The sequence below is a fragment of the Sus scrofa genome, chromosome 5, assembly GCF_054392235.1.
Source record: "Sus scrofa isolate SSC_HxYL_T2T_F1_AM1 chromosome 5, Sscrofa_HxYL_maternal_Yorkshire_Landrace_v2.0, whole genome shotgun sequence".
Lineage (NCBI taxonomy): Eukaryota > Metazoa > Chordata > Mammalia > Artiodactyla > Suidae > Sus > Sus scrofa.
This window is the reverse complement of record NC_139387.1, coordinates 15,690,765-15,712,115: the sequence shown is the minus strand read 5'-3', so window position 1 is coordinate 15,712,115 and position 21,351 is coordinate 15,690,765. Positions and strand designations below refer to the sequence as shown.

Genomic DNA, 21,351 nt, shown 5'->3' with positions numbered 1-21,351 from the left:
CACACACACACACATATATATTGTATTTATAGATGTGTGTGTATTTTTAATGGCATTATATTATCCTTATAGATTAATTTAGGGAGAATTATATCTTTATGATTTTGATAATTCCTAGCAAAGAACACTGTTTGCCTTGCCATTTATTCTGATCTTAAATTTTGTGGCCTTTAAGAGTGTTATAAATATTTTCATGTAAATCCTATAATCCCTCAAATTGTTTATTCTTAGATACTTATTTTTTTGTTGTTGCTACTATAAATGCAATCTTTTCCTCCATATCTCTTGACTGATGGTTATTTATATGTATGAAAGCTATTGATATCTGTGTGTTGTATTTGGACTTGACCATGATAAATTTACCTTGTTGTAGTCCCTTTTGGGATTCTCTTTAAATTTTCCAGGTTTAGAATTATATTATCTAAAAATGGTTTTCTAAATTTTATACCTTTCATTTATTTCTCTTACCTAATTATGTTGGCTTATTTCTCAAGGACATGTTAAATGCTCTTGGCTTTAATGAGAATGCATCTAGTGTTTCTCCATAAAACATGATGCTGGCTTTGGGTCAAGACTGAGATACTCTATCATGTTAGGGAATTCTATAGTTTCTTAATCCATCAAATTTGATGAAGAATAGCTGTTGAATATTGTCCAGTGCTTTTCATCATCTATAGAAATGATCATATTATCTATGTTCTAGATAGAACATTCTTGCATTCCTAGAATATATCCCACTTACCTAAAGTATATCATTTTCTTTAATGTGTTACAGGATTTTATTTGCTAATGTTTTGTTTAGGATTCCTGCGTCAAAAGTCATACATGAGATGGGTCTTCAGTTTTCCTTTGGTGTTTCATCTCTGTCAGTTGCTGGTAGCAATGTTATTCTTGCTTCGTAAAAGGAATCTGGAAGGTCCCCTCCCCACCCTAGTTTTTTTCCTAAGGTCTGAAACAGTTTAGATAGCATTGAGATTACTTGCTCTGGAAGATTACATAGAACTAATTCCTCTTTGAAGGCATCTGGGCCTAGTGTTTTGTGGGAATAAATCTTTGAAAATTTTTTCTTTCTTTCCTATAGTAATTTGTTAGTTTAGATTTTCTGTCTTCTCTGAGGTAAATTTTGGTAAATTATATTTTCATAGAAAATTATCAGTTTCTTTCAGATCTTTAGGGTTTGTGTGTCTATGGTTATTTCTGCTTTACGACATTTTTGTTTGTGTAGTTGTACTTTCTGCCATTTCTTTGTGATTAGATTACCTGATCTATTTTATTTTTCTCCAGGAGCAAGCTCTTGGATATGTTTATTTGTACTATTATTATTTATTTTTTCTAATGTATTAATTTATGCTTTATTTTTTAAAAACTCATTCATTTTCCTTTCTTAAGTTGACTCTGTTACTTATTATTCAACAAATATTTATTGAATGCCTCCATGTGTCTGGCTTAATTCTCAGAACTTGGGTTATATCAGTGACCTAAAAGAGCTGACCAAAAAATAGATGTTTAATTTATTTACTTCCTTGTACTTTTGATGAGTAATGTAGGTATTTCAGGTTTGGATTTTTCTTTGAGCACTATTTTAGTTATATCTAACTAAAATAGGTTTTGATATGTAAGTTTTAATAATTGTTATTTTCTAGATATTTTGCTAGGAATTTAAGAATTTTTGTCCTAAGAATTTAAATAGAGCATTTAAAAGTATCCAGTTGTTAGGAGCTATTATTTTTTGGCTATGTTATTCATTTTAACTTTATTGCTTTGTGATTAGAGACTGTTTTCTTCCTTTGAGACTTTATTTAGATTTTCTTGTCTAATATATGGTCAATTTTGTGACACTTGAAAAGAAGAAACACTATGTCTTCAAGGCCTTTATGTATTTGAACCAACTTTATTATTATTTATTTCTTATATTGTCTTAATGTTTGTCCATTCAGACTGTTATGGACTGAGAAAGGTTAGTAAGTTAAAGACTTATTACTAATGCATACCAACCTATGTCACCTTGTATCTCCTATAATTTTGCTTTTGAATGTGATGCTATATTATTTAGTGCTTTGATATTCCTTTGTCTTCAGTTTGAGTTGTCATATCTTCCTTATGAATCACAATTGTAAATTGCACTCTTAGCATTATAAAGTCTCATTTAATTTGTTTTGGCCCAGAATTTAACTTGTCTGATATTAAGATCATGACCTCTATTTTCTTTTTTTTCATCTGATGGAATACATTTGCCCATCCTTTTATTTTTAACCTTTATAACTCACTTGTGTACAGAATCATTAGAATTTGTTTTACAATCCAATCTGATATTTTTCTCTTACTAGATAAGTCCAGCCCATATATATTTATTGATGCAAAAGATAATTTTTACTGAAGTATAGTTGATTTAAAATGTTGTGTTAATTCTGCTGTACAGCAAAGTGATTCAGTTTATACACACACACACACACACACACTCTCTCTCTCTTTTTAAAATATTCTTTTCCATTATGGCTTATCATAGGACGCTGAATATTGTTCTCTGTGCTATACAGTAGGATCTTGTTGATTAGCCCCTCCATGTATTATAGCATACATCTGCTAACCCCAATTTCCCACGCCATCTTCCCCTTAAGCCCCTCACCCCCTTTGGCAATGAGTTTGTTCTCTATGTCTGCAAGTCTACAACAGATACTTTTGTTATTAGTTTTATCAATTTATTTCATATTACATTTATATTTTATAGCTTTTTATTTATTTATTTATTTATTTTTTGGTCTTTTTGCCGTTTCTTGGGCCGCTCCCACAGCATATGGAGGTTCCCAGGCTAGGGGTCGAATCGGAGCTGTTGCCGCTGCCCTACGCCAGAGCCACAGCAACGTGGGATCCGAGCCGCGTCTGCAACCTATACCACAGCTCACGGCAATGCTGGATCCTTAATCCACTGAGCAAGGCCAGGAATCGAACCTGCAACCTCGTGGCTCCCAGTCGGATTCGTTAACCACTACGCCACGATGGGAACTCCTATTTAATTTTATTTTTAACTTCAAGTTTATTGAAGTATACTTTATATTCACCAATATTCATCATTTTTAGTATGTACAAACAAAATACAGAATAGTTTCATCACTTAAAAAACTCTCCTATTTTGTCAGTGCCTCTCCTTGCTGGCAGCCCCTGGAAATTACTCATTTATTTTCTCAGCTTAGACATTCACCTTTTCCAAAATCTTTTTTTTTTTTTTCAGGGCCACCCACGCCCACGGTATATGGAGGTGCCCAGGCTAGGGGTCAAATCAGAGCCGTAGCCGCTGGTCTTCACCACAGCCACAGCAACTCCAGATCCTTAACCCACTGAGCGAGGCCAGGGATCGAATCTGTGTCCTCATGGATACTAGTCAGATTTGTTTCCACTGAGCCATGATGAGAACACCCAAAAGTCTTATATAAGTGGAATCATATGATAAGTAATCTTTTGAGTTTGACTTATTTAACTTAGCATAATCCATGTTGTTGTATGAATCCATAATTTGTTCTTTTTAAGGGCAGAGTGAGTATGGATATACCACAGTTAGTTTATCCATTCACCAGTTAAAGAGCATTTAAATTGCTTCCACATTTGGGCTATAGTGAATATACCTAGTATCAACATTTGTACAAAAGTCTTTGTGTTAAGTTTTCATTTCCCTTGCATTAACACTCAGAAGTAGGATTGCTGAGATATATAATGAATATATATATTTAGAACCTGCCAAATGGTTTTCCAACATGTGTCCCTACAAATAATGTTGGAAATGCCTATTGCTCTGTATCCTTAGCAGCACATGGTATTGTCAAGATTCTGTTTTAGCCAATCTAAAAATTGCATAGTGATATTTCACTACAGTTTTGATTTTCATTTTTCAAATGACTGATGATGTTGAACATCTTTTCAGGGACTTGTCATCCATGTATATTTTTTGATGAAGGATATGTTCAAATATTTGGCCTACTTTCTTGTTGGGTATTTGTTTTCTTATTACTGAGTTTTCAGAGTTATTTTCTATCAAAGTATAGTTGGTTTACAATGTTTCAAATATACAGCAAAGTGATTCAGTTATATATATGAATATATATGTGCCTGTATATTGCATATATTCTTTTTCAGATTCTTTTCCATTACAAGTTATTACCAGATGTTGAATAGAGTTCCCTGTGCTATACAGTAGGTCCTTGTTTTTTATCTACTTTATAGCAGTGTGTATATTTTAATCCCAGATTCCTAATTTATCCCTCCCCTCACCTTTCCCCTTTGGTAACCATAAGTTTATTTTCTATGTTGGAGAGTCTATTTTTGTTTTGCAAATGAATTCATTTCTATCTTTTTTTAGATTTCCAGTATGTTACATCATATGATGTTTATCTTTCTCTGTCTGACTGTCTTCACTTAGTATGACAATCTCTAGGTCTATCCATATTGCTGCAGGGCATTATTTCATTTTGTAATGGCTGAGTAATATTCCATTATATGTATATATATGTCTATACATATTCATATCTTCTTTATCCATTCATGCGTCAATCTGTCAATGGACCTTTAGGTTGCTTTCATGTCTTGGCTGTTGTAAATAGTGTTGCTATGAATGTTGGGATGCATGTATCTTTTTGAATTAGTTTTAGTTTTTTCTGGATATGTGCCCAGAAGTGGGAGTGGGATTACTGGATCATATGGTAATTCTATTTTTTATTTTTATTTTATTTTATTTTTTGCTTTTTAGGGCCACACCCATGGCATATAGAGGTTCCCAGGCTTGGGTTCCAATCAGAGCTACAGCTGCTGGCCCACACTACAGCCACAGCAACATCAGATCCGAGCCACATCTGCAACCTACACCACAGCTCAGAGCAACACCGGACCATAACCCATTGAGTGAGACCAGGAATCGAACCCACAGCCTCATGGTTCCTAGTCGGATTTGTTTCTGCTGCACCATGATGGGAACTCCTATTTTTTATTTTTTAAGGAACCTCCATACTGTTTTCCATAGTGGCTGCACCAATTTACATTCCCGCCAGCAGTGTAGGAGATTCCCTTTTCCCCACACCCTCTCCAGCATTATTTGTAGAATTTTAATAATGGCCATTCTGACTGGTATGAGGTGGTCTGTCATTGTAGTTTTGATTTGTATTTCTCTAATAATTAGCAATGTTTAGCATCTTCTCATGTGCCTGTTGGCCATCTGTATGTCTGCTTTGGAGAAATATCTATTTAGGTCTTCTGCCCATTTGTTTTTTTAATTTAGTTGTTTGTTTTTATGACATTGAATTGTATGAACTATTTGTATATTTGGGAAATCAATCCCTTCTCTTTCCCAGTCTTATCGCACTGCCTTGGACCTCTCAAATGATGTCCTAGTTTAAGTAGGGGTGGCATTTTTGTATTTTCCTTGATTTTAAAAAATGAAAGCATTCAATACTCATTATAAAAAATGATGCTAGCTATAGGTTTTTCTTTTAGAAAAAAAAAAGAATGCACTTTATCAGGTTGAGGAAATTCCTTTCCATTTCTAGTTTGTTGAGAATTTTTATCATGAAAGGATTTTGAATTTTGTCAAAGGCTTTTTTGTATCAAGGATCATCATATGGTTTTTTTAAAAAATGATTTTTATTTTTTCCATTATGGTTGGTTTACAATGTTCTGTCAATTTTCTACTGTAGAGCAAAGTGACCCAGTCACACATACATACATACATTCTTTTTCTCACATTATCCTCCATCATGCTCCATCACAAGTGACAAGATATAGTTTCAGTGCCATACAGCAGGATTTCATTGCCTATCCCTTCCAAATGCAATACTTTAGATCTATTAACCCCAGATTCTCAATCCATCCCACTCCCTCTCTTTCCCCCTTGGCAACCACAAGTCTGTTCTCAAGTCCATGAGTTTCTTTTCTGTGGAAAGGTTTATTTGTTCTGCATATTAGATTCCATATATTAGTGGTATCATATGGTATTTTTCTTTCTCTTTCTGACTTACTTCACCTAGTTTAAGAGTCTCTAGGTCCGTGGGAGGGATCGGGAGCTTGGGCTTATCAGACACAACCTCGAATAGATTTACAAGGAGATCCTGCTGAATAGCATTGAGAACTTTGTCTAGATACTCATGTTGCAACAGAAGAAAGGGTGGGGGGAAAATGTAATTGTAATGTATACATGTAAGGATAACCTGACCCCCTTGCTGTACAGTGGGAAAAAAAAAAAAAAAGAGTCTCTAGGTCCATTCATGTTGCTGCAAATGGCATTCTTTTGTTTTTTTATGGCTGAGTAGTATTCCGTGGTGTATGTATACCACATCTTCTTAATCCATTCATCTGTCGATGGACATTTAGGTTGTTTCCATGTCTTGGCTATTGTGAATAGTGCTGCAATGAACATACAGGTGCATGTATCTTTTTCAAGGAAAGTTTTGTCTGTACATACACTCAAGAGTGGGATTGCTGGATCATATGGTATATTTAGTTTTCTGAGGTACCTCCATACTGTTTTCCATAGTGGTTGTATCATATGGTTTTTCTTCTTTAGTTTGTTAATATGGTAGATTACATGTTTGACTTTCAAATATTGAACCAGCCTTTCATTCCCAGAGCAAACTCACTTGATCATGATGGTTTCATACATATGTATAATTGCTACATCTGAATTGGTAATATTTTTTGAGGATTTTTATATCTACATTAATAAGGGTTATTGATTTTTAGTTTTATTTTCTTGTAATGTTTTCTGGTTTAGGTACCAGGGTAATCCTGGCCTCATAAAGCAAGCCCTTTTCTTCTGTTTTCTCTAAGAGTTTATATAGAATTTTATCTAAAATTTTTAAATCCATAAGCTTAAAGCTGTCCATAGTATTTCCTTATTATCCTTTGAATATCTGTAGGATATGTAGTGATGTCCCCTTTCCCATTCCTGATGTGGATAATTTACATCTTCTTTTCTTTTTGTTTGTGAGTGTACCAAGAGGTTTATCAACGTTATTAATTGTCTCCAAAACCATTGTTTAGTTTCTTGATTTCTTTAGTTTCTTGCTATTTTTCTGTTTTCAATATTATTGACATATGCTTTTATCTTTATGATTTCCTTCTATGTTGATGCTTTGAGTTTAATATGCTCTTTTAGTTTTTTTAAGTAGAAGCTTATCAGTCTTTCTACTTTCCTAATAAAGCATTTAATGCTATAATTTTTTTTTCTAATCACTGCTTAGCTGCATCCCACAAATTTTGATATGTTTTCATTTTAATTCAATTCAAGTATTTTCCCTTGTGACTTTCTTTTTGCTTGATGGGTTGTTTAGAAGTGAGTTGTTTGGAATTCCCATCATGGCTCAGTGGAAACAAATCTGACTAGTATCCATGAAGACACAGGTTTGATCCCTGACCTTGCTTAGTGGGTTAAGCATCCAGCATTGCTGCAAATTGTGATATAGGTTGCAGACGCAGCTCAGATCTGGCGTTGGTGTGACTGTGGCATAGGCCAGCGGCTACACCTCCAATTCGACCCCTAGCCTGGGAACCTCCATATGTCATGAGTGCAGCCCTAAAAAGACAAAATAAAAAAAAATAAAAAGAAGTGAGTTGTTTAATTTTAAAATTTTGAGTATTTTTAGATCTTCTGTTATTAATTTCTATTTTAATTCTCTTTATAGTCATGTTACATATATTTCATTATATCAATTCTTTCACATTTTTTGAGAGTTGTTTTATGGCCCAGAACATGGTCTATGTTGGTGAATGTTCCATATACTTGAAAATAGTGTATATTCTGCTGTCATATGGTGTAATAATGTTCTATAAAATTTGGTCACGTTTATTGTTAGCATTATTTACATTTTCTATGCCCTTATTGATTTTCTTTCCATTTGTCCCTTTGATTACCAAGAGAGGAGTATAGAAGTCTCTCACTGTAATTGTGGATTTGTCTATTTCTTTTTCAGTCCTATCAGTTTTTGCTTCTTGTATTTTGAAGCTCTATTTTCCTTTTCTTTTGGCTAAAATTTTAGGGCTGCATCCACAGCATATGGAAGTTGCCATGCTAGGGGTCAAATCAAACCTGTAACTGCCAGCCTATGCCACAGCCAGAGCAATGCCAGATCCGAGGCGGGTCTGTGACCTACACCACAGCTCATGGCACTGCTGGAACCTTAACCCAATGGGCAAGGCCAGGGATTGAACCTGCGTCCTCATGGATACTAGTCAGATTCACTTCCAGTGAGCCATGATGGGAACGCCTCTATTTTCAAAAACATACACATTAGGATTGTTATAACCTCTTGATGAATTGCCTGCTTTCCATAAGGTAGTGTTTTTCTTTATCACTGCTGCTATTTCTTGTCCAGAAGTTTACTTTGATAGTAATATAGCTACTCCAGCTTTTTTTTTTTTTTTAAATTAGTATTTGCGGAGTTCCAATCGTGGTGCAGTGGTTAACGAATCCGACTGGGAACCATGAGGTTGCGGGTTCGATCCCTGGCCTTGCTCAGTGGGTTGCGGGTCCGGCGTTGCCGTGAGCTGTGGCGTAGGTCGCAGACGTGGCTCGGATCCCATGTTGCTGTGGCTGTGGTGTAGGCCAGTGGCTACAGCCCTGATTGGACCCTTAACCTGGGAACTTTCATATGCCGAGAGAGCGGCTCAAGAAAAGGCAAAAAGACAAAAAAAAAAAAAAAATTAGTATTTGCATTACACATATTCTTCCACTCTGTGACTCTGTGTCTTCATATTTAAAGCAGATTTCATATAGACAACTTATAATGAGGTCTTGCTTTTTTATTCAGTGTGACAATTTCTATTTTTAGTTGCTATGTCTAGACCTTTATATTTAATGTAATGAATTTATATGGTTGGATTAAAATATTCCATCTTGCTAGTTGTTTTATATTAGTTCCTTCAGCTTTTGTTTCTTTTTCTCCTCTTCGTGGGCCCAGCTGATGGAAAGCACACAGGATAAATGAGAAATAAATCAACCAAATCAGACTGTGGGGCATTCCAGGGAAGAAATAACATGATGTGGCCAATAAACCAATGGCAAGAAATAGAATTTTTTAAAAAGATTTAAAAACGGAACAGGCAATGTGGTATCTTTTATGCAATGTGTGGAACGTATTTAGATCCTGATTCAGACAAACCAGAAGTTGTCTTGGAGAGGACTAGAGGAATTTGAGTACAAATTGGACATTTGATAATATTAAGGAATTACTATTCATTCTGTAAAGTATAACAATGACATGGCGGTTTTCAGTGTTTATGTGTGCATGTATGTACCTACATAAATACATGTTTAAAACTTGCCTGAAATGCATACTCCATTTTTAGGAGTTAAATGATATAACATCCTGAATTTGTTTAAAACACTCTAAAAAAGGAAGAGGAACTGTCATTAATAAAACTGGCAAAATGTTGCTAATTGTTGATGCCAAGTCATGAGTATTTGGACATTTGAAATTTTTCATAATAAAAACGTTAAAACAAAACTTCACCCAAAGCAGAGTTCACACTGAATTAGGGGGGAGAAAAAGAACCAGTTCCGATGGGGAAATGATGAATTCCATTTGGACATGTTGAGTTTGACGGGGTTTGGGGGGCTTTGAAATGGAGATGTCCTGTGTGCAGTTGGTCTGGAGTTAAAGTCCTCTGCTCCAGATGGAGATCAGAAAGCGAGTGTAGATGGTGACTGAGGCTGTGGGCATGGAGAAAGTACCCAAGGAAGGAATACACTGTGATAAGAGGGGACCCAAGACTGGACCTGGAAGATGTAACAGCCAGGGACATCAGAGGGGGCTGAGCTTTGTGACAGAGGAGAAGTAGCCAGAGATGGAGGGGTCAGGAATGCCAAGGGAAGCAAAGGGAGCTAATGTCGCAAAAGGAAGAAGGGCCAACAGAACCGAATGCAGCCAGACGTCAAGCAAGATGAGAACCAAAACGCGTCCATTGGGTTTTGGCCATGGATGGCGTCTGCTGCCTGGGTGGGAGCTGTGTAGGCAAAGGATGAGGGTGAACTGAGGAGGAAATGGAGATGAAGAAGAGGAGGCAGAGAGTCTGGACAACTCTTGGAAGAAGTATGGCTGTGAAACAGAATAAAGAGGGTGGGAGCTTGAGGAAAGAGGTTTCTTGTTTTTTAAGGTGAGACATCCTTGAGCACATTAATTCGACAGGGTGGGGGTGGGGGCACAAAAGGTGAATAGGCAGGAGAAGGAACAACCAGGAATGGAAAGTGCTGAGAGGGAAGGAGGGAGAGGGATGCAGCTGGCTCCTTGATTCTATCAGGAAGGTGGACTTCTTTGGGGGTTTTTTTCCCCCTCAGATGTAGGAGGTGATGCCACCTGCTGGTGGAGAGGGGGGAGATGGGGTAGATGGGAGATTGGAAGTGTGAGGGCCATGGAGAAGGTTGGACTACATCCTGGAAAAGGGAAAAGTGAGTGAGCAGAGAAACACAGTAGGACTACCCAGCTGCGGGGGGAATCAGTGGGAGTCTGAACACGGGCAGGGTGGGTGGTGTTGATGGAAGGCAAGGATGGGGTGGATGGTCGGCACGGGGAGAGGTCCCTGTGGCCAGCATGACCAAGGAGGACCTCATGGAGGACACTGGACCTAGGATGACTTTGATGGCGAGAGCCTGAACGTGGTGCTGCAGGTCTCCTCAACCCCACATTCCCATCTAGAGCAGACACCGGTCCCCTCAACCCTCCACTTTTAACTCCCCTTCTCCTGCCCCCAGGCAGTCCTTGACTTTCCACATCTGACGTGGTTTCAAGGCCCAGGTCAGAGTTGTTTGCCAGTTTAAAAACATTCTATGGCTTCCAGTTTCTGCCAAGAGGCCAGCAGTTTATTCAGCCTGAGCCCTGGCCGGGTTGCAGGTGTAACCATCTGCTGTAGACAGGGTTCCTGCCTGGCTTGAGGGCTTGGACAAGACGGGGCCGCAGGAGGAGGAGAGGCCAACTGCAAAACAGTGCTCTCAGGCCCACTGCTCCCTGTCATTACCCCTCCCACAAAAGCCTCTTCAAAAACACCAAGGATGGCGTCTTGCTCACAGGGAGGGTTCTGGATGCTGCCAGGCCTGGCAGGGGGCTTTCCCCCACACCTGTGTATGCTGCGTCTCCTTGGTCCACAAGCATCGGCACCAGGGCACATGCTGTCGGTGTCTTTCTCAGACTCGCCAGCTCTCCACAGGGCTTGGGCTGCCCACCCTGTCGCTGCAGTTGCCTCACCACACACATCAGTGGCACCAAACGGTTGCAGCCAACACAGGATCAGAGGAAATGCAGACTCTGTAGGGGCCTGTGGGGAGGACCAGGCAACAGCTGAGGCACTTAAAATGTGTCCTTTCTTTTTGTAGTTTAACCCAGGTGATCCGAAAATTTGCCAAGCAGCTGGATGAGTGGTTAAAAGTGGCCCTCCACGACCTCCCAGAAAATTTGCGAAACATCAAGTTTGAATGTAAGTGCTGAGTTTGGGAGCAGAGGGGAAGGGAGGGTAACATTTTTGTGCCAAACATTTCACCTAGGTTGTTAATAAAATAATAAGAATAGCTATCATGGACTGAGGCCTTAGAGCACCCAGTATCATGCTTCGCGCTTTCCGTGCATTAACTTATTTCATCCTCACAAAATATTTATTATGGGAAGCACCCCTCTCCTTTACTTAAAATGAAATAGGCTTAGGGAGGGAGCAAGCTTCAGAGGCAGGACTGGCTTCCCCGGTCTCTCTGTCTGAGGCCAGGGTTTCTGCTGTCACCCCCACATGCCTCATCCCATTCAGTCCTCACCCACCTCTGCAACATGGGAAACAGTATCCCTCTTCTACAGAGAGGCAAAGACACTTCCCCAAAGCCACACAGCCACTCAGGTGGTAACTAGGGGCCAGGAGTCAAACTCAAGTCCGTCTACAACAGCGTTTTCTCCAAAGCTCCTGCCCCTGAAATGGGGTCGCAGAAGGCGGAGAGCATCTTCAGGGCTTCCCATGTTTACCTCTCTGCTTAGTGGGAAAGGAAACATCAGTATTTCTCATAGGGGATTGGGACTGTGAATCTTTTCTGCCGAGTCTCACCACTCATTCCCCAGCGTTCATTTTGCCTGAGAAAGCTGGTCCTATTTCTCTGGCTCCACGCCTCTGTGCTTGTGAGAAGATTCACGTGCTATTAAGCACAGATGAAATGATTTTCAGCAAAACACAGTTTTAAGATATATGCTTCTTAAAGCCCCATTTGAATACAGCTTGCCATTCTTGCCCGAAATAAGTGCCAGCAAGGAAAATGAAGGAGATCAAATTACCCTCTCTCCACAGGCAAAGGGGGCCCTTTCAGACGTGCTTTGAGGCCGCCTGCCGTGCCCATCACCTATTGATAAAGCCCGCTTTATTTCACGGCTCTCAGTTCTTTTCTTTTCAGGAGCACTAAATTCCACATCACAAAGTTAAAGAAAAAGTAATTAAGGAGAAGGATTAACGATTGATCGGCCTGGAAAATTAGAAGTTCATCTGTCCCCCCACCCCCCCATCCCTCTACCCCACGCCCTATTTTTCCAACCAAGCTGGCTCTGAGTACAAATTAGAATAATCCCAGGGAAATTTCTGTTTCTTGACCAGTTCAGAAATTAATGAGAAGAATGCCCCGTGCCTGTTTTAATTATGCTGGCAAAACAAACCTGTTGAAAGTCCCCAGCCAGGAGGTTTGTTAGACCTGCCACCTGTGGGTGCCTGAAGGCACCTGCTCTTCCCAGGGGGCCTTGGGGGTGCACGTAGGAAACACAGAAGGAGTAGAGACACATGCTACTCCAAAGGACTCTGTAAGGATGAAGACCTTGGCCTGGCCCATGGCTTGTCTGCTTCAAAAGCTACAGATGCCAGGACTTCCCACGTGGCTCACAACAAAAGCTACAAATACTAGGTGGCTCTCCCTTCAAAGCAACAGCCTGTTATGTTAGCATACGACACAGGATCATCAAAACACACAGGTCATGGAGATGGTTGGATAAAAAATGACAGATTATGAATGCAAAGCCACATTCAAGGTGTGCTGCCCAGGGGTCCATCCTAGAAGCAACCCTGAGCCCTACCACTGAGGTGCAGTCTCAGTTTCCTAGTAGATAGTACTAATTCTTAAAGGGCCTTCTTCAAAGCTTCCACTTGATTCCTGCCATTATTTATGGGGAGAAGTGATTGAGCCGGCAATTAGTGAAATGAAAGACAAGGGAATAATTGCTTTTACTCACGGTTGATTGATGCCACAATTTCTCACACCTGCCAGTGTGGTGTGCGGGCACCTTTGAAATACGTACCCCAAATACCACCGTCTTTGGAAATAGTTGTCCAAAGGGGAGAACAAAGAATCAAATGCAGGTTTTGCCCGTGGATGCAGGAAATAGGGTTGAACAGGGAGACAAAGTTAGGTGAATAAGGAAGCTACTTTCTGAAGTATGCCTGTGGAAAAGCCAAGGTAGGGTCATAAAGCATGCAACTATTTCACGCTCACTCTTTTCTTCTTGCAGTGTCGAGAAGATTTTCCCAAATTCTGAGACGGCAAACATCACTAAATCACCTTTGCCAGGTAGCGGTCCTGTGTTATGCGTTCTAACTTCTGCTAAATCACAACAAATGAGGGGCAAACCCACCGTAACTCTAGAGAGGCTCTGTCAGGGTGTGGCTGTTCAATAGCACACTGTTATCTTCAGTTTCTATAGATACAGGGTAGCAATGTTAGCCAATCACGACATTGTTTCAACTAACATACGCAATAATTTCTGACCTCAGTTGCCTGTTAGACTTCCAGATGGTCTAGGTCCACAAGTTTGTGTTTCAAGTACATCAGGGTTTCTTGGCACCTGTTGCCTTTGGGGGCTGGATGATTCTTTGCTGCCAAGAGCCGTTCCAGGCATTGTAGATGTGTAGGCGCATCCCTGGCCTCTACACACTAGATGCCAAGAAGACCACCCACTCCCAGGCACCACCTTGGTTGTGACTGCCAAGAATGTCCCCAGACATCCCCACGTGTAGCCTGGGGGTGCAAAATCACCCCAATTTTGTCTTTTTCCAGATTTTGGTCCTTTGAAGCACAAAAGTGACATGTGCTTACTATTTAAAAATGAAAATATACAAAAAAATTGTATACAGTAAAAAAGTGGAAGAGTCCACCGTTAACTCTCTAGTTCTAACTGATGGTATAAAGTTTTGCATTTCTGTTAATTTTGCACCTCAATGAAGAGAATCTAAGTCTGTTAAGGCAGCCCATTAACATTCGTTAAACTATTAACGACCTTAGAGCAGAGGGGGCAAACTGGTGGATGCAGGTCCAATCTGGCCCTCAAATGTTTGATTGGCATATAATCAATTTTTTTTTTTTAACTTAGGCACTAACAGTTGAAACTAGGAGATGACAACTAAAGATACAAATTTTCTGTAGAAAAATGTGAAGAGCTGGCAATTTCAGAGCTAATTTCCCCGGGGCAGTAACCAGCTGAACGGGCAGAGCTTCACTCCAGCCGGCTAGGCCCTCCTCATCACCCCACTTTCTCTTACGCTTGGACCTCATGTAGATCCCCTGCCTGCCTTCTTTCTATGCTTGGGTTTTTAACCTTCCCCTTATACTCTCAGTTCTAGGTTGGTGCTGTTTATTCAAGGTCAAGTTGGAAGGGAGGGGTTTCCAGAAGGAAGGCTCCAGGCCTGGAACCAGAAAGTATAATCGGCCCCTGCATAAATGGCACATGGGGTGATTCAGAGACCAGAGGGAAACCCTTCCACATTCAGACTGTGACAGGGGCCATACCTGGGCATTGTTCTGGGTTGAGCCTCACAGATTAATGGGATTTCAGGAAAGAAAACAAGTATTAGCAAAAGAATTAGAAACACTGCCATATTTCAGAGACTACATACCTTCTGGTTCTTTCCCCCAGCTTGGAAGAGCTGCTTTGGGATGATATCAGGGAACTAGACATGGTTTTAGGAACTTCCTAAGAACCAGACATAGTTTAGGAAGGACTTTGACCCTTTAATGTGCATGTAGGTAAAAGCATCCATACCCATGCGTCTAACTACCTGCCTGCTCATGTGTGCACTCCCTCTCTCCCCCGCTCCCTCTCTCCCCTCTCCCTCTCTCTCCCCCTCCGTCTCTCCCTCTCTCCACTTTCCACAGGGACAGCCCATAATTTCATCAGCAACTGCTGTCTTTCCATCCTCACGGTTAGACACATTCCTCAGCCAAAGAACTGGGGTTAGTGGCTGGGAATGAAACAACACGGAGCATGTTAGCTATTATCCCAGCGAGCTTTCCTAAATACACACAAGGCAAGTCAGACTAAACAACATCTAGCCAAAAACTCATCCCCAGATACTTAAGCCCAAGAGCTTAAACCCAAATATTCAGGCCCTCTCAGATTCACCTAAGCCAGCAACTTGACATTCATATCTCAGTCAGTCAACCCACAAAATCTTGTGAGGGCCTACTGTGTGCCAGACACATGCTTAGTGGCACCTGCCCTCAGCAGGAAAAAAAAAAAAAATTAAAAGTGCTAAGTGTTACAAAGGAAAAGAGAATGGAAATAGAGGGTAATGGGGGCTCTTTAGGTCCTGCTTAGATAAAGTGTTGAGAAGGCCTCTCCATAGGTACCATGGGTTTAAGTTGGAACATACATGATGATAGGATGGATGGGGCAGGGTGAGAGAAGAACATTCCAGCAGTAGGAGCACCTGTGCAAAGGCCCTGAGGTGTCAGTGCCATTACAACGGAATCGACCTGCATAACAGTAGCCTCATATCTTGAATTCATACTCCCTGGACTGTGTACCTTTCAAACATCCCAAGGAATCCTCAACAGCAGCCCTCTTAAAGTGATACTGTTCCATCTCCGTTTTATAGATCAGGAAGCTGAGTTTAACCTGCTTGCCTGTCCCAAATCAATCAGCTGGTCCAGGATTTGAACTAAGCATAGTTGACCCAGAATCCCAGACGTTTACATTCAGTTGTTTTCATTATCATTAGAGACCAACCCAACTCACTTTTCATTTATTCATATATTCTAGGCCTCTGTGACCTGCAAAGAGTTCTATAATGGTTTAAGTAAGATTATACCTGTGCTTGGACAGTCTAGGTGTTAAAGGGGCTGTCAGTATGTACCTTTGATTGGAAATTCACAACCATCAGGAAATTTAAAATGTCCATGTGTCTTTGAAATCTCATTTTGTTTTATTAAAGACATTTTTGAAAACATGCAAGTAAAGGAAATGATTCTGGAAATGTTTTTCTTTGCTTTTATCAATATTGTTCCAACTTGGTGGTTCCAAGTATTATTGTTCCGAGTATTGTTCCAGCTTGCAAATTTGAGTTCCACTAATGAGAGTTTGCTGAGGAAGTCACCAGTTAAATACACACACACACACACACACACACACACACACGCACACACTCACACATACGTTAACCAGGGAGTTGTGTTTTTTTTAATACCGATTTTTATTTTTCCATTATAGCTGGTGTACAGTGTTCTGTCAATTTTCTGCTATAGAGCAAGGCGACCCAGTTACACATTCATGTATACATGCTTTTTTCTCACATTATCATGTTCCATGATAAGTGACTAGATACAGTTCCCAGTGCTACACAGCAGGATCTCATTGCTTATGCATTCCAAGGACAATAGTTTGTATCTATTACCCCCAAATTCCCTGTCCATCCCACTCCCTCCCTCTCCCCCTTGGCAACCACAAGTCTGTTCTCCAAGTCCATGATTTTCTTTTCTGCGGAAAGGTTCATCTGTGCTATATATTAGATTCCAGATATAAGTGATACCATATGGTATTTGTCTTTCTCTTTCCAACTTCACTTAGTATGAGAGTCTCTAGTTCTATCCATGTTGCTGCAAATGGCATTATTTTGTTCTTTTTTTATGGCTGAGTAGTATTCCATTGTGTATATATCCCACATCTTCTTAATTCAATCATCTTTTGATGGACATTTGGGTTGTTTCCATGTCTTGGCTATTGTGAAGAGTGCTGCAATGAACATGCAGGTGCATGTGTCTTTTTCAAGGAAAGCTTTGTCCGGATATATGCCCCAGAGTGGGATTGCTGGGTCATATGGTAGTTCTATATTTACTTTTCTGAGGCACTCCATACTGTTCTCCGTAGTGGTTGTACCAGCTTACATTCCCACCAACAGTGCAGGAGGGTTCCCTTTTCTCCACACCCTTTCTAGTGTTTGTTATTTGTGGACTTATTAATCAACGGCCATTCTGACTGGTGTGAAGTGGTACCTCATAGTAGTTTTGATTTGCATTTCTCTAATAATCAGTGATATTGAGTATTTTTTCATGTGCTTGTTGCCCATCTATATATCTTCTTTGGAGAAAGGTCTATTCAGGTCTTTTGCCCATTTTTCAATTGGGTTGTTGGCTTTTTTGCTGTAAAGTTGTATAAGTTGTTTGTATATTTTAGAGATTAAGCCCTTGTCAGTTGCACCGAACAAACCACTGAGTTGTAAGGTATAGTTTTCCTTTTCTTCCATCTCAATTTTTCATCATTGTTTTAGTCACTATAGTTAACTATATAAAAAAGCAAAAAACAGGAAGCTCAACCTTAAAATGCTTCAGAATGCGTTTATATGAAAAACACACACTGTAAAATTTCTGGGGTTGAATCTATCGTAGGCTCAAGTGCAGCAAGACCCTCCCTAGATCTGTACCTACTGCAGCTCAGGCACTGGAGACATGGGTTATTAAACACAGAGCTCTCACCCCACTAAGTCACATCAGGAGGCTGACAGATCTCTGGGCGCCATCCCATTGTCCCACAGGATCAAGACCAAAGGGGACGGGAACAGCAGGTCTGACCTAGGCCACTGCAGTGTAGTTTCCTCCAAAGAGCGATGTGAGGAGGGAGCCACAGAGAAAACACTACACAGATCTTCTGAGTTCTAGACTTGTGTGTTTATTTCCTGCAATCGAGTTTTCTGGAATTGCAAAAGAGTTTGCAAATGCCATAAGCAGATTCATTAAAAAGGACTAAAAGGAAGTAAAGGGAAGGGATTATAACCTAACAACCCGTGAGCTAATGAGTTGACTGGATTGGATTCCAGGCATCTCGAACAGTCATCCACAGTGCAGACATCACATTCCAAATGCTGGAAGACTGGAGGAACGTGGACCTCAACAGCATCACCAAGCAAACTCTTTACACCATGGAAGACACACGCGATGAGCACCGGAAGCTCATCATACAGTGTAAGATGTTCTACCAGGGCGGGTTTGTTTGTTTTAAAAAAGGGTGTGGAGTTCCTTTGTGGTGCAGTGGGTTAAAGATCCAGCATTGTCACTGCAGTGATTCAAGTTGCCAATATGGTGTGGGTTTGCCCCCTGGCCCAGGAACTTCCATATGCCAGGGGTGCAGCAGAAAGAAAAAAAAAAAAAAAGAAAGTATATCTTGACAAATAATTAAGTGGCCTCCCCACCCTATCCCGCTCCCTGGGATTCCATCTCTCTTCTTGTACCTGTTAAATGGGTCAGCTGAGATGAAAGGGCTGGTTGATTTTCGAGGACGTGGGTCAACATGGCTGGGGAAAATGGGTTCTGGGGTGTTGGGCAGCACGAGACGTCAGGCAGAAGATCCCACACATGACTGTCAGTGCCAGGTGCAATTCCCTCAATGGCATCAACCAAAGAGGACAAAAGCTGGCTGCCTCTCTCATGTATGTCAGCCTGGAGGCAGCTGGACGTGTTGCCTACTTTTTGGTGGAATCACAGGAGTCAGCCCACTTGTTGGCACTTAAACCTCTCAGTCACAGTAGATGTTTGAGATGGGGAAGGATGGTGGTGGTTTACTTCTGAGAACCCATGTTCATGCCCCTGTGGACACAGGCTGATAGAATACCGCTCCAAATATTATCCCGATGTGGTGGGGTTGCTGTCCTTAGCAGCAGAGGACATGAGAGGACCAGAGAACACCGCCGTTCTTAGCAGGTCTCTGCCCTTCCTCAACAGCCCATCACAGCCTCTGCCCAGGGAATCCCCTGGACCAGGGTCTGGCAGCCACTTCCTTACTTTGCTCAGCCTCCCTTTCTCATGGCTGGGGGGTGGGGAGGGGCAGTGGAGAGAGTGAGTCCACCCTCCCCCCCATCAGCTGTCAGAAAGCTTGGTGCTGAGATTGTTCTGGAGGTGGGGAATAGGGCAGCTGCTGCACCTTCTGAAGGCGAAGTCCCAGACCCTAGTAGTGGCATCACTCAGGAAGCTTCAAAGTGGCTGTCCCCCACTCTGAGGAGCCTGCTTTTCTGAGAGTCCCTAGCCCCCTAGGTTTCCACTATATCCCATCAACACTGTTACCCTGAAGGAGAAGGTGTTCCCCAAGGCGTTTCTGTGAGAGACCTCTTTTCAAAAGCAAATGGAGCAGCAGAAACAGAGGACAACGCCCCCCCCCACCCCCGGGGCTTCCTTTCTGATGACCCCAGAGCTCCTCTCAGGCTCTTACTCCTTCCTCTGCAACAGCCTCCAGCCTGCCTTTCCCTGCTTAAGAATTTTCGAGATTGCCACTAAAATAATCGTTCATCTGATCGACTGCCTAGTTTATGCCAGGTCCTGTGTCATGATCTCAATCTCCACCTCAGCCCCCTGGGGAAGACTGGCTTATCACCCCCAGATTACAGATGAGAAAACTGAGCCTCAGAGAGCTGGTGAGCCTTTCCTAAGGGAGCAGAGCTGGATCTGGAATCCAGGTTTAGTTTTCAGTGTCACTGCCATGCACCCGTACATGACCAGCGGAGACAAAAATAACAAGAGGTAGGCAAGCCTCAGAGGTTCCAGGGTCTTTCCAAGTTCTTACAGTCATGCTCTTTGCTCTGATTTTCCTTCTGGAAGGCAATGGAAAGCCTGGCCATGAGCACCCGAACAGTGCTAGCCGTACCCCTGATGGCCATGTCCCCCAGGCCTCACGCAGGGCCAGGTGTGGTGGAGGGGCCTGGCCGTGTTTGGGGAGGGCCAAACAGATGGCTGGAAGCCCAGAGTGATCCACCTTCCTGGTTCTGCTCACCCGTCTAGCGACATCAGACTCAGCTCCCTTGTCCCCGCCGAGGCTTTCTTGGAGGAAGAAAAGGTGACTCAGACTCAGAGGGAAAAATACAGTCACCATTGCTTGTTTTAGGGACTGGGCTCTGAGCCTTTGCTGGAGCAGCAGGGAGGTCACCGCTGCCTCTCCAAGAAAGAACCTTTGGGGGCTTTCTCTTTATGCCCTCTGAGGCCAGGAGCAGAGTGTCACCCTTTAAATCTGTGATCACATTCTTCTAGAGGAAGAGAGTGATGATAAGAGTCAGTTCAGCCCACCCGATACTCAATGCCTGTCTTGGATCAAGCACTGTCTTGGATGCTGAGCAAAGGGCTGTGAATCAGATGGACCCTGCCCTTCCCACACAGAGCGTAGAGCTAATGGCAAATGAGAGATGGAGCAAGTCATTTACAAATGGCTATGTTTTGCCACAGAGGACATCCTGTGTGATGCGGTGTGGGGGTGAGGGGGATTAAGGAAGCCTGAAGGCAGATGGCCTGGCACACCTCCCTGCCCCTCCCAGACAGGTGGGAAGCAAGTCCCTGAACACAGTGAGCTGGAGCAAAGGTCAGTTTGAGTAGGACTAGGGGCAGCTGGACGCTGCACTCTCCTTTCTTTGCAGCCAATTGACGGGTCCATGAATTCTTGCTTTAGGGGGTTACCCTCACATCTGTGATGTAGATGCTGCCTTAGGATGCTTGGCTTACCTTAAGATGTGCACACTGGGACTTGAGCATGCTGATTAGACTGAGTGTCAAGTGGTACTGCAGTAAGAGCATGGGGTTGGGGTGCCTGACAGACCTTGATTCAAACCCTGAGGCTCTGGTGCCCTGCGACCTCGGATTCCAAATCTGTAAAATGGCAATAATGCATAGGGATGAAATGGGACACTGTGTGTCACGTGCCTGGCACACAGCCTAGAGCTAGTGTAGGGAAGCGGTTAGGAGGGAAGCACCCGAGTCAGGCTGTGCTTGAAACCCGCCTCTGTCATTGACCAGCTTGAAACCTTTGGAAGGTCACCCATCTCTGAGTGCCTCCTTTGTCCCAGGCGGGGTGGTAATTACGGTACCTTCCTCCATGGACTGTTCATCCTTTCAACAAACATTTGAGCAGGTACTGTTCTAGGTCCTGGCTTCATGACATTGACATCGTCTAAGCTTTGAGTGTGTCCATATAAAATGTTTTAGAAGAGTGCCTAGCACGTGGCAAGGACCCAGTAAACGGTGGCAGTTAGCACTTTCCCTGCCACCACCATCATTATCATCCTCGGTTGAAGCACAGTAGCTCAGATACAAAGACAGTGTTGTGAAGACTGAAGGAAAACCAA

General features: G+C 41.9%; 1 protein-coding gene across 5 annotated transcripts in view; it reads left to right on the top strand.

The window, feature by feature from the left end:
• RFX4 (regulatory factor X4) overlaps positions 1 to 21,351 on the top strand; it is a 168,505-nt gene that overhangs the window by 111,741 nt on the left and 35,413 nt on the right. For all 5 annotated transcript variants that reach the window (XM_021091569.2, XM_021091568.2, XM_084955470.1 and 2 more), the window contains exons 9-11: positions 11,345 to 11,445; positions 13,494 to 13,552; positions 18,070 to 18,214. In XM_021091569.2, coding sequence (XP_020947228.1) covers positions 11,345 to 11,445; positions 13,494 to 13,552; positions 18,070 to 18,214 — 305 coding nt within the window. The remainder of the gene's footprint in view (positions 1 to 11,344; positions 11,446 to 13,493; positions 13,553 to 18,069; positions 18,215 to 21,351) is intronic.